General features: G+C 37.5%; 1 protein-coding gene across 5 annotated transcripts in view; it reads right to left on the reverse strand.

Annotated features, from left to right (window-relative positions):
- LOC127440710 (adhesion G protein-coupled receptor L2-like) overlaps nt 1-17,302 on the reverse strand; it is a 176,845-nt gene that overhangs the window by 60,903 nt on the left and 98,640 nt on the right. For 3 of the 5 annotated variants that reach the window (XM_051697455.1, XM_051697457.1, XM_051697459.1), the window contains exons 7-9: nt 9,207-9,310; nt 7,160-7,345; nt 4,156-4,194 (exon numbers count right to left, since the gene is read on the reverse strand). In XM_051697455.1, coding sequence (XP_051553415.1) covers nt 4,156-4,194; nt 7,160-7,345; nt 9,207-9,310 — 329 coding nt within the window. The remainder of the gene's footprint in view (nt 1-4,155; nt 4,195-7,159; nt 7,346-9,206; nt 9,311-17,302) is intronic. The other 2 variants (XM_051697456.1, XM_051697458.1) reach the window with 1 other exon arrangement.

The following is a 17,302-nucleotide window of genomic DNA, read 5'->3' on the forward strand; positions in this document are numbered from 1 at the left end:
TTCTTTGACTTCTCCAGACCAGGTACATTTTTCTTTGACCATGGGAAGCCTGTAAAGTCGCGAAAGAAGCAAGTTACAGTAATGAGTATAAATAAGACATTGTAGAGACAAGGCCATTGGGAATAGTTTAAGGCACCATCTCAGACCACTCTAGATCAGAGAGGCCACCAACAGGCCAATGACAACTCTGAAAAAAGCAACAGATGTTTATGGCAAAGGATGTTCATTTTGTTCATGTAATGACAAAATCAGAAGAGGAGCTCAGTAAGTCTGATCTGTATGGGAGGATGGCAAAAACATCAAGTCACGTTTGTTTTCTTAAAAGCACCTCCATCTTAAAGATTCTGTGGCCAGGAGGCAAAAGGTGGTTGGCTGTGATTGGCTAAGACCAAAATCTGGTGGCTGGAATACAAAATGGAAGATCTAACGGACATCATCTTATCATGCAAACACATTGCTGCAGAAAGGCACAGTGGTGTCGGCGGTCGCCTTTTGTTTGACTTTTGGGGATTGAGGCACTTGTCAGGATAGAAGAGAAGGACAGAACTTCTTCTGCAAAGAAGCTGAAACTGGATATGACAAAAACACAAAGCACATCTCCAAAACAACTGTACTGTGACTGAAATGGCGAACGTTTAGCCTAGTCATATTCCAAACCCAAAATCCAAAACAAATCCTTGACTTGAACAGTCCATATGACTGATACACAGTTTGACTGAACTCGAACAATTCAGAAAAGGATGATGCAAATATTCTAGGACAAAAACATTGATTGAAGGCTGTGATTCAAGCATAAGATGATTTCATCACACACGTAATATTGTTATTGTTTTATCAACATCGAATAAAGGCAGTTACCAAGCTGTATAAACACTTTAAATTAAATATATTGATCTATTTTTATATTTGGGCATTTTTAACACTGTGGATCTTTTTTTTTATTTTATTTTTTTTTTTGCATAAAACTACAGCTTGACTGGAAATGATGCCCAATAAAAATATTCTACTCTCAAGTAATATTTACCCTGAATTCTTATTTTATTTTTTAATAAAAATAATAAAAAAGGTTGAATATTTTATCTAAAGGAAATGACATCAAATGTCAACAACTCGTAATTTTTGAAAATTTGTTAGAAATAATTTTCACAAAACAAATATTATAATGGTTTATTTCACAATTTAATTTGATTAGTTAAGTTTAAATGTGTAATAATAAGTATTTTTTATGGATTTTCATAGTTTAATATAAAAAGTCTAGGTAGGGGACAAGGCTAAAACACTTTTTACTTTTTATATTTTTTATTTGATTTAAATAAATTGATTTTAAATTGATTTTAATAAGTAATTAAAATGAGACAGTACAGTACATTAATGAGTAATGGTCCTAAAATAGGCTTAATTATCATTTTGCAAAAATATGTTATTTTTCCCCTTTTATTTAGGATGAAAAAATAACCCACGCTTAACAGGCTTCGTGAGACTCACCCATTTACTTTCGCATTATATTTATTTTTGCCAGCAGCTTTTTATATTGTGTAAAAGAAGGTAGATCATATTTACAACAAGGGTTAATAGTGGTTGATACAGTTTGCACAAAGTCTAAACAGAAATAAACAGCACCTTATTTGCACTAAATGCAAGTGATTCTATTCACATAGTGTAAATCGAAGTAATATTCTATGTGTTAGGGTAAACTGCATGAAGACTGGTGGGCGGAGTTGGTGTAAATAGCTTTTGCACTTAGTTCAAATAGACACCGCCTTGTACTTCCCAGGAATTTGGATTTATATTTCACTTGGATGTTGTCAAGCTGAATTGGTAAAAGACATTGGGAAAAAAAGGGCAACAAAGGTAAACTTTTGAAAAGGGGGTGGTGAATTTCTATACCCACTTTATACACCTTATATATTTGTGCAGTGTGTGATTATACCATTATTCTTTTTACAGATGCAACTTTAAAAAAACAAATTGTGAATGGAACATAATCAAAGACACTAAAGGAGAGAAATGCATCAAAAACCAACAAATATATGAACTTGACCCCCATTGAACAGAACTGAGAAACATCTGCTATAGAGAATAAAAAGGAGAAGAAGGGAATAAACAGGAGCATGAAATGTTGAGATTGCAGCAGGTGAGGGAGTGAGCGCATAAGCACTTTGATCACGCCATCAGCTGACAGGCCAGAGCAATTATGACTGCAGGAAGACAATTACTCATTCACTGAACGACAGCAGAGAGAGAATAGAGCACAAGAGTATCCAGCATCCCTAAAAAGAAAGAGCAGAGAAAACCGAAGTGGAGACAAAAATAATTAGAACACACAGTAAAAGAGTGTAAATGTGAGGAAGACAAGTGTTGAGGAGGATGAGGAAGGAGGACGGGGAAAGCCACAAAAAAAAAAAAAAAAAAAAAAAAGACATAAGGGAGGCAGAACTGCTTCAAAAGAGTGTCAGACGCCAGCAGACAGACCAGCAGGAAAACATACAGATGGATTTCCAGCCAGACAGTGACAGATAGCCCTTTTCCACCGAAATGGTGCTGATTCTCGTGGTGGGACGGGTGCTCATCTGGTGCTCGTCCAGGATAATTGAGAATTGCTCTGAGAACCAGCCTGCTTTTAGACTGACTTGAGAACCGAACAATGGCATTACCACATAACTTGTGATCTTTATTTATGCTTTTTATGAGTTTTAAAAACACATTTAAATGTGCAAAGAAAAGTTAATTCTGCGTCTAAATTATGATACGATCTGATTTTGATGCAATCATCAATAATATGGTTATATAATACTTTATGTTAGACAGACAGGGAAAATTAAGAGGCTGGCCTCTCATCGCAGCTTTTGTTTACAAGACATATTTTAACATCCAGAGTAATTTATTTTAGCGTCTTAATGTCCTCACAAGTTAGTTATTTAAATATATTACAACTATGGCCACATCCACACTTATCTGTTTTCATTTGAAAACTCTGTTTTCTGTTTTCTAACATTGTATTCCAAAGTATGCGGTATTGGAGAGTGTTTTTGAAACACTGTTTTCGGTGGAGGAAAATGGCATTCTAGTGTGGACGAGAGGTGTAAAGTAAATTAAAAGGCGTAAAAGAAATTTTCAAAGCATTCAGAAATAGAGAGCGTTTTCGAAAAGCTCAGTTTTTGGTGGATGAAAAGAAACGCCAGTCTAGTGTGGACGAGAGGCTTAAAGGAAATTTCCAAAGTATGCGGTAATGGAGAGCGTTTTTGAAAGACTGTTTTTGATGTAGGAAAACCCCGTTCTAGTGTGGACGAGAGGCGTAAACTAAATTTATAGGCATAAACAAAATTTCCAAAGTACGCGGTAATGGAGAGCATTTTAAAACACTGTTTTCGCTGGAGGAAAAGGTTTGTTCTAGTGTGGACAAGAGGCATGAGCGTAGTGAACAATGTTTTTTCAAACAAAAATGGATTAGTGTGGACGTGGTTTAAAATGAATAAGAATCACTGCATATACTACTAAAAATGTCATTTATTTTAGGTCCATTAATGGGTTAAATAAAGTGGCTGGAGCTGATTCAACGTGACATATAGAAACGTATCGCATTGCGTGTTTCTAGTGTAGAGCGCTTCATTTTTCGGTTAACATTCTTGTGATGACGAGAGGCGTAAACGTAGCTAAATTAATGCATTTTCAAACTAAAATGGAAAACAATCTAAAGTTTATAACAATCAATGCATATCTGCTAATAATACCATTTATTTTTAAAGAATGGGGAAAAAAGTGTCTGAAGCTGATACAACAGGACATACTGATTATAGGAACGCGTCACATTGCTGCATCATGCGTTTCCAGTGTAGTCAACTTTGTTGAGTGCAATGGGAGCGATCTAGTTTGGTTTTGGTACAGTCTTGCCAATATGAATTGCTGTTTTAAAACGTTATTATTTGCAAATATTATACCGCCCTCCAGCCTGTGACATTTGCGGTTTCTGGTTTGAGAACAACAGGTTAATGGGCCCAGAACTGCCTTCTCTGTGGTGGAAATTCAGCGAACAGTTCCAGATCAGGCACCATCTCCAGAACTTACATTGGCATACTGTCGGTGGAAAAGGGGGAAATGATTAGCTGCATGCAATAGAGCAGGTGAAGGGAATACTGGGATTGTGTCCGTATATACCTTCATATAGGCCCTGCAAGTCCTCTCTCTTTTTTGACGCTTTTTTGGTTTAAAACACAAAGACGGAAGATTAGGAACAGCACACACAGAGAGAAAAAGAGGGAAAGATAAATAGAACAAATAAGACATGTGTGTGTCAACCATGTCCATACAGTCAAACCTGAGGTCATAGCATATGTAACAGAGATGCACAGTACACCACAAAGCATGTCAATTGCCACTGTTTAATTTAAAAGAGTCTTTCTGAATGTGCATCTATTTTACCTAGAAATTTGATCAGGGAAATATGAAGATGGGCGTTGTGGATCGTGCATTCAAATAAAGCCAGAAAATTGATTCAACTAAACACCGGCGGCCAAAGCAGGTCACTTGAATTTGATGGTGAAGATGACACTTCTATCTGGCGATGTGATTGTTTCAAACTGTGATTGCTGTCAAAACAAAGTTTCCTGTTGAATCTCTCGCTCCAAACCACAGGAGCTGGATACAGATTTTATGTCACAAAATTTACTGACTGCGATTCATTCCAGAACAGCTCTATGAAGAAATAAGTATTTTTTCACAAAGCATTTTCCTCTGTTATTTTGTTGCACTTTGGGCCATGAAGTTTTGTTCACGTGAATGATGCAATGATGCTGAAGACACTCTGTGCCAGCCCACCATTTACAGTATCTCATGCTGAAGTTCAGAGGAAACTGTTATTGCTTGGAGGTTATGTTTTATAACTCAGGAAACTTAATGAAGTTATGTTTTAGTTTCAATCTTGTCTAAAATTCCTTAGGAGAAATAAAAAAAAATAAAAATAAAAATGTTTTAACTTTAAATTTTTTGATGCACAGGAAGAGTAAAATTAATTAAAAAAAAAATTAAGAGTTACAAAATTAATGTAGATACTAGGGATGCACCGAAACAATATTTGTATGCTGACACGATATTTAGAACAATTGACCAAAATCTGCTTATAGCAATATGCAGTTTTTTTAGAACAACATCTGCCAATACCGATATCCGATAATTTAGAACAATCGACCAACATATGTTGATACTGATATCTGATATTTTAGAACAACATCTGCAGATACCGATATCCAATAATTTTGAACAAACAACCAACATCTGCTGATACAGATATCTGATTTTTTTAGAACATCTGCCAATACCGATATCCAATAATTTAGAACAAACAACCAGCATCTGCTGATACAGATATCTGATTTTTTTAGAACATCTGCCAATACAGATATCCGATAATTTAGAACAATCGACCATCATATGTTGATATTGATATCTGATATTTTAGAACAACATCTGCAGATACCGATATCCGATAATTTAGAACAAACAACCAACATCTGCTGATACCAATATCAGAATTTTTAGAATAACAGTACTGATAACTGATTACTGCCGATACTGATATCTGGTTATTTAGAACAATCAACCAACATCTGCAGATACCGTTATCTGATTTTTCGATTTATCGAACATCTGCCAATATAATACTTTAGTGGTTTTGTTTTTTTATGCAACCTTGTTTTAAAACACTGGTAATGAGTTACATAGCTTCAAAACAAATTAAAATAATACATTTATTCTCTATGTCTCTACATCTTACATTTCAGAGTAACTGGTCTCAGTTATCAACAAAACACAGAAACAGCTGACACGCATTAAGATTCTTGTTAACTCACATTAAATTAATTCTCAATGATGAAGCTTGTCCCTTTTGGTTTCTTTGTGGTGAGTAATCAAATGAGTTATTTTAACATTTTTAACAGAATTTCATACCTTGTGAATTTTAGTAGTGCAAAGCTTACAAATTCTGCTGTCATTGTCATCTAATTCAAAGTAATTCCATACAAGATAAATTTTCCTTCACAAACAGCACGAGTTGTAGGCTAATTCTCCAACAATTTTTCCAACCCCTTTCCACCCATCGGTGCATCTCTAGTGGATATTATAGCTCAGATCAGAATTTCAAGAGAAATGTTCATATCGAAATCTCTGACTTTTGATTGCAGACATTGGTATCTTGGCCAGTCTGAGCACAGTTTGAGACATTGCTGAGATCTCTTCAGAAACACATGTGGAGAAACATCTGAGAAACAGAAGACTTTGAAAATTGAGAAATTGAGATATTAAACAGATACTTTGAGTGATTTGTCTGTCCTGTGGAACTGCATTCCTGAAGGAACTAGCTTCGTTTCTCTCATTTTTAGGTGTTCCTTGGCATTAATGCAGAATTTTACTGTGGAACCATGTGAACTGGGCCGCACTGACCCTGTATTTACAGATAGATGAGCTGGAACTTATATGGGATGTGACACACAGAATTCCCACTTGCTTTAAAAAATAAATAAATAAATAAATAAAAAATGGATTTCAAACATGTCGTAATAGGAGTCAAAAATTCCAAAATGTGTGTGTGTGTGGGACACAAATTCTAGTGACAGAAGACAAATATTTCTCAGGACTTTTTGCAATGAAGGATAAATTGGCCTTAGGAAATTACCAGGGCAATCGGCCTCAGGAAATGCATAAAATTGCTGATATATAAGCCTTGGTAATACCATAATGCTTGTGAGAATAAGAAGGCAATTTCAACTAACAATAGAGACTGGTGTTCCCATTCTCATCAACCTCGTAAGAGTTTAAGAGTCCATTCCCTGACCGTCTGATTTTATTCTGATTGAAAGTTGTCTTTACAAGGTATCGAGCACCTGAGGAAAAACCTCTAAATGGCATGTAAAAACAAACTAAACTGTGGTTGGTCAATCAAGTCTTTTCTTATCAAAAGTCAAAAGTCTGGCTATGCAAAACTAAGTAATTAATAGCTAAATTTGAAAAAAATTTAGACAAATATCTCTCAAACAAACTGTCAAACCATACATTAAAAATTCAAACTTTCCATTTATCCAAGATTCAATCAAGTGACCTCACTAAACAAAAGCAATATGATGCACTAACTCTAACTTGTAGGACATGGGATTGGTGTGTACTGTACCTTGTTGAAGCTGCGTCCTGCTGAATCTTTCTCACTAGGTTTTAGCTCTTGCAGTTGTGCATCAAGTATATCCACCAGCTGCTCCATGAGCCGAACAGACGAACTCACATCTCCCGCATACACAGGGCCCTGAGTGTGACGTGCCAGCTCATTGGCCAGATTTGCAGCATTTTCTCCACTCCTGATCTGAAATTGGATGAAGTTGGTAAGAGAACAAGTGAATATGCTGATAAGTACATTACAGTGCATCCTTTTTGGCAAATAAAGGTGAAGTCAAAAGCCATGTTTATATACTGTAAATGACGGGAGATTGACAGCTACAATGATTAATTGGCTGATATTTGGGATTTTTGTGCTTTTGGGCATCAAACAATATCTGTAGTATCTTGGCAAAATTTACCATTGCTTCCTTTCATGTCAATTCAAAAATCTATCCACAAACTTGTCAATCAATTACAGTATGCACATTTTCTGTTTCTAAATATTTCAAGTGAATTTTGAGTCCAGTCCAGGCTGATTAACCAGCTGTTATTTGGCCATTTTGAGACTATCAGCATTGGCTGATAACAGAACAGATCCCATTTTGAAATCTTGTGACTGTCTTGTCTGTGGGGGTGGGGGGGATAATATTTTTTATTTTATTTATATTTTTGATGCCATATCAGCAGCAATGGCTATATTCATGGCAAAGACAACAGTATTCAAATAAAACAATGTTTACAATAGTTTGACAGATAGAAAAATCCACATATATAACAATAATAACAGTAGTAATAATAACAATTATATAGAGATATTCAGTTTAGTATGTGATAGGAATTCTAAAAAATGTACCGGAGAGACCTTTTTGAAAATGTCCATCAATATATTTTCTGAATAAAAACATTGTCTAATATCATTTAGATATGGACATTCTATCAAAATATGTTTTACACTCAAGAAATTCTTACATAGATAACAAACCAGTTTCAACCAATTCGACATCTCGTATATACAACCTGGTCATATCTATTTTCAAAGAGGAAATAATAAACTCCTTGATTTTGTACTGGGTTCACTTCATATAGTTTGGTATATATGCATTCATTCCATTCCATTTGCCATTTGTTGTGAATGTACAGATTCAATATGGGTTTAACATCAGATACTGGTATATTACATTTTGTATTGTCCAACTGAAGTGCTTCCTTAGCCGCTTTATCTGCCTGTTCATTGCCAGCCAACCCCATATGGCCTGGTATCCAACAAAAGACAATATTGAAATTGTGTTTTTTTAAAGAGTCCACTTTTCCTATTATGCTAATAATTGTAGGGTGTTCTGTTTTCAGAGATTCGTGTGCTTGCAGGCAAGATTTTGAATCTGTACAAATTAGAAAGTGACGTTGTTGTTCCTTTTCTATTTGTTCTAAAGCTAGTAATAATGCACAAGCTTCTGCTGTGAAAATTGAACTCTGTCCAAGAATACACTTGCCAAACTGTTTTGGGCCAATCACTACTGCTGCAGATAAATGACTGTCTGACTTTGATCCGTCTGTGTACACTGGTACAAGAGATGGCAAGCTGCATCTTATGTCCAGGAATTTCTCCTGGTAGGGGGGTAATATTGAGTAATATTGCATAAAACAGTTATTTATTTCAAATAAGCAATTTCCCGTTTATGCTTATTTTAATATATATATATATATATATATATATATATATTTACTTATTTGTAATTGTTTTTGTGCCATCATTAAATTCATATATGCATGTATAAATATATATGAATGTGTATGTATGCATTTATGCAAGACTTATTTGACATAATTTGCCATAAAAAAGCTATATCGGCATTATATTGGCAACCCTACTTTCTAGAAATCGATAATGGCCATAAAAATTTTTGTGGTCAAACACTTATTATTGATAAATCTGAGCTTAAATTGTCCCAAGGCATGTGGAAAGCTTTTAATACTAATCTCTTTTCTCATAAATGAAAAAGTGAAATGAGATGTGAAAAACGAATGCATGTCTCGGTAGTAAACATCAAAGTCAGATTCAGATTTACCTTCTGCGCCAACTGTGTCACCCAGTGAGAAGTACAATTACTGAGATCAGGACCCTTCGGATTCCAGATCCCATCAACAGCCATACAGAGAAATGAAGCAATGCCTGGTGAACAGCACACACAGGAGAAATGTGTTCAACACTGATTTTAGGTCAGCAGCACTATGGTCCTCATCTTGGTAATTATCACATCAAAAATGTTTTCATTTTGAGATAACTTTATTTTAAAGTTAATTAGAACTACATCTGGTGGCATTTGAGATAACAGTGTACTGTGGAACAATTTCTATAATAAAAGCAATGTATACACAAAGAGGAAATGACCTGATTTGAACAAATAAATAAAATCAGATAAATTACTTTCATTCATTACGGAACGTAAATTTTGCCACTCTTTAAAAATGAATATGTCAGTAAATTAGACATCAACATATGGTTACCATTCAAATGAGTAATGCCACATGCCTGATTCTAGTGATGGTCGACCACTCAATAGACAAATCTATCCCATTTTTAATATTTGTTTTAAGAGTTGCTTTAAAGGAGATACATTTCACACAAGCAACTTCTCAGGATCTCTGCCTGAGAATGTGTGTCTCTAAATCCCCTTTAAAGCTTTAACAATACATTTCAAGACAATTACTGACTTAAAATAATTGCTTTTCCCATTATTATATATAATACCAAGGTCTACGTTTTTGTGAGGACATTGAGTTTTGTGCGAAAGGGATATAGCAATTAATCTTGAATATCTCTCTCTGATTTTTCTCACTGTTTTTCAGTGTCTTGCATCATGAACGTGGCATTTAAGACACTGTGACAAATTAAAAATAGTTCATGTTTTATTCCATTCTTTTGCACTCCGTCCAGCTGTTTTTGAACAGCTTCCTGCGTGAAAACCCTGTGTCGTAAGAAACGTATCTAATAGTGGCCTGGTCGACCCAAATTATTCGAGCTTCCTCAACCTGTTGGGCATACACATCAGCAGGTTAAGACCGACTAGCCAACTAATCATTTAGATAACCCAATGGTTGATTTTAATAATAAAAGGGCTGGGTATTGATACAGATTTCCCGATTCAATATCGATTCATATGGGTTTATTTCAGTTATACTGTCCCTTTTGCTTACATATAAAGTAAATTATCTCCCAGCTAATGCTGTTAATTATATAGGGGACCTTTTAACCAGGTTCATTAGGAAAATATTAATTTGACTAATTCTATTTTATTACTTCTTCATCATTTTGGTCACATTTTGACTTCTTTTTTATTTTTATTGATTCCAGTCACAGATTAAATAAACATGAAATACGGAATCAAATTATATGAACTTAAAACCCTTCCCCCTGAACATCACCCGCCCCCCCCCCCCCCCCAAAGAAACAAAAAAACCCCAAAAAGAATGCACATACACATTTACCATTATCTGTCTCCCTCCACTGCCTCCCCCCAAGAGCCCTCCAAAAAGTCCAAATAACTGCCCCATTTTTTATTAAATAAACCCATGTTGCCCAGCCTTCTATATGTCATCCCCTCAAATGCCGCCACCCTGCCCATTTCCATGCACCACTCCCGAAACGAGGGCGCATCCCTCTGAGTCTGAGGCAAAATGAAATTTAAGTGCCCAATACATCACACATAAAACTCTGAACACTCAACCAAAATTCTTAGATCTTAACACCATCAAAAAACATGCGTTGTGTCCTCATCTTCTGACTGGCATTGCCAGCAGGTGGGTGTGTCTTTAAGACCAAGCCTATACAATCTAGAGGGGGTCCAATAGAATCGATGTAAAATCTTAAATTGCATCAGACGTACCCTTGCATCTCTAGATGTAGACTTGACGTTTTTTAGAATCCAAGCCCACACTCCCTCCTCCAATGCCAAGTTTAAATCTTTCTCCCTTAATCTCTTGAGAAGTTGAAGCTCCATTCCCCAGACTCTGAATTAACAGGGAGTAATACGCTGATGCCTCATGACCTTTTCCAAAAGCAGTAATGACCACTCCAAAAGTATCTGCCGCTTTAGTGGGGTGTATGCTACTCCCAAAAATAGTACAGAGCAGGTGGCGCAGCAATAAATACCTAAAGAACTGAGATCTGTGAATCCTAATATGTTGAACCATATTTTCAAAGGATCTCAACACTCTACTTTCATATAGGTCACCGAGCGTATTAACCTCCCTCACAATCCACTCTGACCAGCAGAAAGGGAACTTATTAATACATAATATTGGGTTCAGCCATATGCTTGAGGCAACATTTAAATAAATGTCCGAATTAAACACTCTGGACACTTTTGTCCATACCACGAGCAAATGCAAGATAACGGGGTGCAACTTCACTTCTCCATTTAGTTTAATAGAAAGTATTTGCAATGGCAAAATAGGGGCAAGAACTTACTGCTCAATACAAAACCAGGGAGGGGCTCTCTCAGGTGAAAGCGACCAATAAGCAAAATGTCTGAGACCGAATGCATAATAATAAAACAAAATCTTGGGTAGGCCTAGCCCACTTTTGTCAATCGGCCTACTTAACTTATTGAAATGTTATCTGGGACGCTTACCATTCCAAATGAAGGACTTTGCTATGCTATCAAATTGCTTGAAATAAGAGAGGGGGACATCTACAGGGAGAGATTGTAGCAGGTAGTTAAATTTTGGAATACAATTCATTTTAATAACATTAACCTTCCCAATCATAGATCAATTTAATGAAGCCCACCTGCCCACATAACTCAAAAATATTTTTAATAAGGGGTCAAAATTAACTCTAACTAAATCACACAAATTTGCTGGGAATAAAATGCCCAAATACTTAATGCCCTGTTTGGGCCACCGAAAGGCACCCAGCTGAAAAGCCGTTACTGGGAAGTACGCTGTCAAAGCCAAAACTTCGGCTTTAGACCAATTGACCCAGTATCCTGAGAACTTAGAAAAGGAATGAATAATTCTGTGGAGGCATGGCATAAATCTAGTGGGGTTGGAGACAAATAATAAAATATAATCTGCGAAAAGCAAAAGCTTATGAGCCATACCTCCTGCCACCACCCCTCCTTTCTTATCTGATCATTCGCCACTGACCAAATGATATTGATGAAACGCCTAAAGTTATCAGAAGAGCTGCGGCCCGAATAAACCTCACCTCATCTATATGTATAAGAGATGTCATAACTTTACTTAATCGGTTAGCCAAAAAGTTTTGACAATATTTTTACGTCTAGCTGGATCAGGGAAATTGGATGGTAACTCTTACACTCGCTTGGATCTTTGTCCTTATTAAGAATCAGACTGATCCAGGCTTGTGTCTTGGTTGGCGGAAGCTTTCCATTCTTTAATGATTCAGTATAAACTTCTAACAAAAGTGGAGCCAGTTCTGTAGCATAAGATCTAAAGAATTCAGTGGCAAAGCCGTCTGGCCCCGGAGCCTTGACTGTAGGCAAGGCCTTAATTACCTCGCCAAGCTCCTCCAAGTTTATCTCAGAATCAAGAGAATTCTTTTGCTCAGTCGTCAGTTTAGGGAGTTCTAATGATTCCACAAAGTTTCTAATATCTTCATCAGTAGACGAAGACATGGAACTATAGAGATCAAGATAGAAATCTTTAAAAGCATTATTTTTTTTATCCCATTTTTATCCCAATTTGGAATGCTCAATTCCCACTACTTAGTTGGTCCTCGTGGTGGCAAGGTTACTCACCTCAATGTGGGTGGCAGAGGACAAGTCTCAGTTGCCTCCACTTCTGAGACCGTCAATCCACGCATCTTATCACATGGCTCGCTATGCATGACACCGTGGAGACTCCACATGTGGAGGATCATGCTACTCTCCGCAATCCACCCACAACTTACCATGCGCCCCATTGAGAGTGAGAACCACTAATCGCGACCATGAGGAGTTTACCCCATGTGACTCTACCCTCCCTAGCAACCGGGCCAATTTGGTTGCTTAGGAGACCTGGCTGGAGTCACTCAGCACACCCTGGATTCGAACTTGCGACTCCAGGGGTTGTAGTCAGCGTCAATACTCGCTGAGCAACCCAAGCCCCTTTTAAAAGCATTATTAATATCAATGGCCGAGGTAAATATTTCACCAGCAGCAGATTTCACTGAGGGAATGGTAGAAAAAGACTCTCTCTGCTTTATATATCTAGCCAAAAGCTTCCCTGCTTTGTTTCCCGACTCAAAGAATGACTGTCTTGCCCTGAATAGCCAAAACTCCACCTTCAGCAACAAAATAGTATTATATCTGTATTTCAAGTGGGTCAATTCTCTGAGGCCATCAGATGACATTCTGCACTTCAGCTCTGCCTCTGCACTTTTAATATCCCCTTACAACTCCAGGAGTTCTTTTGGTGAATGAGGCATTCTGAATGATCCGACCCCTAAGAACCACCTTAAGTGCCTCCCAAGCCATGCCCACAGAGGATATTGAGGACCAGTTGGTCTCCATATAAACATTGATTTCAGCCTTTAACATTTGTTGGAATGCAGGATTTTGCAAAAGAGATACATTAAAGCGCCAACTATATGATTTATTTTTCTCCGTATGTGGCAAGACCTCTAAACTCACCAGGGTGTGATCTGACACTAAGATGTTTCCAACTGAGCCATCAACAACAGATGAAATGAGGGACTTAGATATAAAAAAAAAATCTATTTTAGAATAAATCTTATGGACTGAAGAAACAAATTTATAGTCCCTACCAGATGGGTTCAAATGTCTCCAAATATCTGTAAGACCAAGACATTTACAAATCATGTGAAATGTCAGTGTTGCTCTGGGGGGCTTACACACTTTTGCTTCACTATGATCAAGGACTGAATTCATCAATAGATTAAAGTCTCCTCCCAATATTATATCATGAGGGGTGCCAGCGGCTTGCAACTTCCCTTCAAGATCTATAAAAAAGCCCTGATCATCAACGTTAGGTGTGTAAATATTAGCCAAAATCAAATTTTGTCCCTGAATTTCTGCTAAAACAATAATGACTCTTCCTAATTTATCTTTAATCTGTTTGAGACATTTGAATTGTAGATGCTTACTTATCAGTGTAATGACTCCCCTGCTCTTACTTGAGCCAGCACTAAAGTAAACATGTCCACCCCATATCTTCCCAAATTTTTCAGCTTCCTGCAAGGAAAGATGCTTTTCTTGAAGAAACACTATATCATATTTCTTACGTTTAAGAAAATAAATAACCTTCCTTCTTTTATGGGGTGCCCCAACCCATTCACATTCCACATGGAGAGAGACAATCCACTCATATTAACATTTGACATTTTGACATATTAGAAAAAAATAGATTGTGTGTCAAAAATAAAATTATAAAGACCACATTCCACCATTAGTGCAACAATCAAACCCCAAACTTCACCCCCCCCCCCCGAACCAAACAAACATAAAAAAGAAAAACGTGTGCATTAACCCCACGCACGACAGCGCCAACTGGCATCCATCCCTCTAAACTCAAACAGTCCATGTATGTCTACGAGAGCCCCTGTGACAACTTTGCCATCGGATTGCTCAAGTCTGGTGTTTCTATACATATTTTGTGAGACAGAATTACACAACAGAAGAAAATCTATAAAACAAACTCTAACCAATAGGCTGAATAAACACAAAGAACGTGTAGATTCATCCACATAACTGTCCCGAAGGTGTGTTCCTCCACAAAACAAACTCCAGCTGCTAGCGGAATCAGCAAAAAAAAAAAAAAAAGCCTGTTCAGTTTCCTCGGACAGTCAAACAAATGTTCAGTGAGCCGGCCCATTCGACTGCTACATAAGTGCAACAAATGACCCAATCACTCCAATGTCCTGCAAGAAATACTCCACAAAACAAACTCCAACCTGAACCTGCAGATTCATCCAAAACACTGTTCCGAAGGAGTGCTACTACACAAAACAAACTCCAGCTGCTAGGCGGAACCAGCACAAAAAGAAACAAAAAAGGTGCTCAGTTTCCTTGGATGGTCAAGTGAATGTTCAGTGAGTTGGTCCACTTGGCTACAATGTGAGTACCACAAATTAACTTACTCAGTCCATTGACTTTATGAAGGACATTGCTTGCTGGGGACATGTAAATATTTTACGGCCATTCTTAGCATCAATTCTCAATTTGGCCGGGCACATCAGTGCAAAAGCGACCTTCCGTTGATGTAAGAGTTTCTTGCATTCCTTGAATCAATCATGTTTCTCTCGTCGAATTCGCAAAGTCTAGGAAAAATAAAATGCTGTGGTTCTTCCAAGAAAGCCTTTCTTTACTCCTCGCCTCACGTAACACGAGATCTTTGTTGGATAATCTCAGAAATTTGGCCTGTCTCCCTCAGCGGATCACCAAGCTGGAACCCTGTGAGCTCACTCGATTTCCAGCTTATGGCCTGTTATGTCGAGCAGACTCAGAAAGAGCCCATCCAGGAATTTCACCATATCCCGACCTTCTTCGTCCTCAGGAATTCCAACAATTCGGACGTTATTCCACCGGTTACAGTTCTCCAAGTACTCCAACTTCTCCCAGACGCGCTCCAAATCCACCTTGGTTGCTAGCGGATTAGCAGCTAATTCCCTCTCCGATGACTCCAGATAATCGATCCATTTCTCGACATCCCCCACTCTTTTAACCACCAACCACAGAATTCCGTCTCCATGGCAGGGATCGATCGACGTATTACAGCAAGATCCTCCAAATCAGCAACGACCTTTGTCAACATTGCCGACATGTTCAACAATTCTCACCGAATTTCCCTCACTTCTCTGGTCAAATCAGCTCCCAGGCATGCGGCCTGCTCGGGGGCATCAGCTTGAGCACATAAGTGTCTTTTAATGTCTCCAGAGCCCGAGGATTTTGAATTCTTTGATATATTGTCCCCCTAGAACAGTTAAGAATCAGGGTGTATCGAATCTCACCGGTTTATGACCTAAAAAGTATTAAAACTAGCAAAGTGCGCAGAGCTCACCGCTCACACGTCCAAACCTCGCATGGCGTCACGTGACTCCCACATTTTGGCTTTTTAAAAATGAACAAATAAATGTATTCAATCAATAAATAAGATATTATATTACATATATTATTTTTGTTAATATAGTACATAATTTGTACTATTTACAAGTATTTACATTGATTTGTTGAACAAGTACTATATCCGGTACTGTCTCTTTAACAAAAAACGGCATTCCTGTAAACAGAGCCTTTAAATGAGAGCATGTTAATTAGAGAGGACTCGAATGGCTTTACCTCATCTGTGCAATGTGTGATTAGAATTCAGTGGGGTTTTTTTATTGTTTTTGATCAACAAATGAATGTAAAGAACAGAAAGGGTAAAGAGATAGAAAGAGAAAAGAGACAGTATTCAATGACAAATGGATTGTGTGGATCTCGTCTTGGACACACATTACATGGAACAACTTTTACTCTCAACACCCTGTGAAAGGATCTCGCTGCTGAACACTTCACGACTAAACTACACAATTACTAGTAAGTGAAATGTAAACATTTACCAGCCAGTTACCAAATATATTCACCTTATTCGCATAGTGCGAAATTTGGTTGCAAATGTGAGTGATTTCCTCTCATTGTAGTGGAGGGTTGTGCGTTGAGTGAAAGATCGATCTTGGGATTTAAGTATCGGTATCGAGATTGTGATTAATCAGAAAATTAATATTTTTACCCACCCCTAAATAATAATATGTAGTTCCCTATCTGTCACTCACTCGACGTTGTGTCGATGTAATGACACTAGGGGTCACTCTTGTGAGCCCCAAACACCTCTGCTTTTTGAAAAAAGGCCAGTGGGAATTGGTGAGTGGAATTTGCATGCCACTCCCCGGGACATACGGGTATAAAAGGAGCTGGTATGCAACCACTCATTCAGATTTTCTCTTCAGAACTGAGCGTTTGCATTCAGTGCACTGAATTCAATTCTCCCTACCGATCACCTCAAACTGCTGGATTTTACGCCGCATTTCAGCGGCTTCTTCCCCTCTGCACCCATGGAGTGCAGAGAATGCCCCTGGGCGCTTCGGCAGAAAAAAAAGAGAGTATATTCTAAAAGAATATATTTTCAATTCTAAAAGAGCGGCACACACGGAACGTCTTTT

The sequence above is a fragment of the Myxocyprinus asiaticus genome, chromosome 5 (assembly GCF_019703515.2).
Source record: "Myxocyprinus asiaticus isolate MX2 ecotype Aquarium Trade chromosome 5, UBuf_Myxa_2, whole genome shotgun sequence".
Classification (NCBI taxonomy): domain Eukaryota; kingdom Metazoa; phylum Chordata; class Actinopteri; order Cypriniformes; family Catostomidae; genus Myxocyprinus; species Myxocyprinus asiaticus.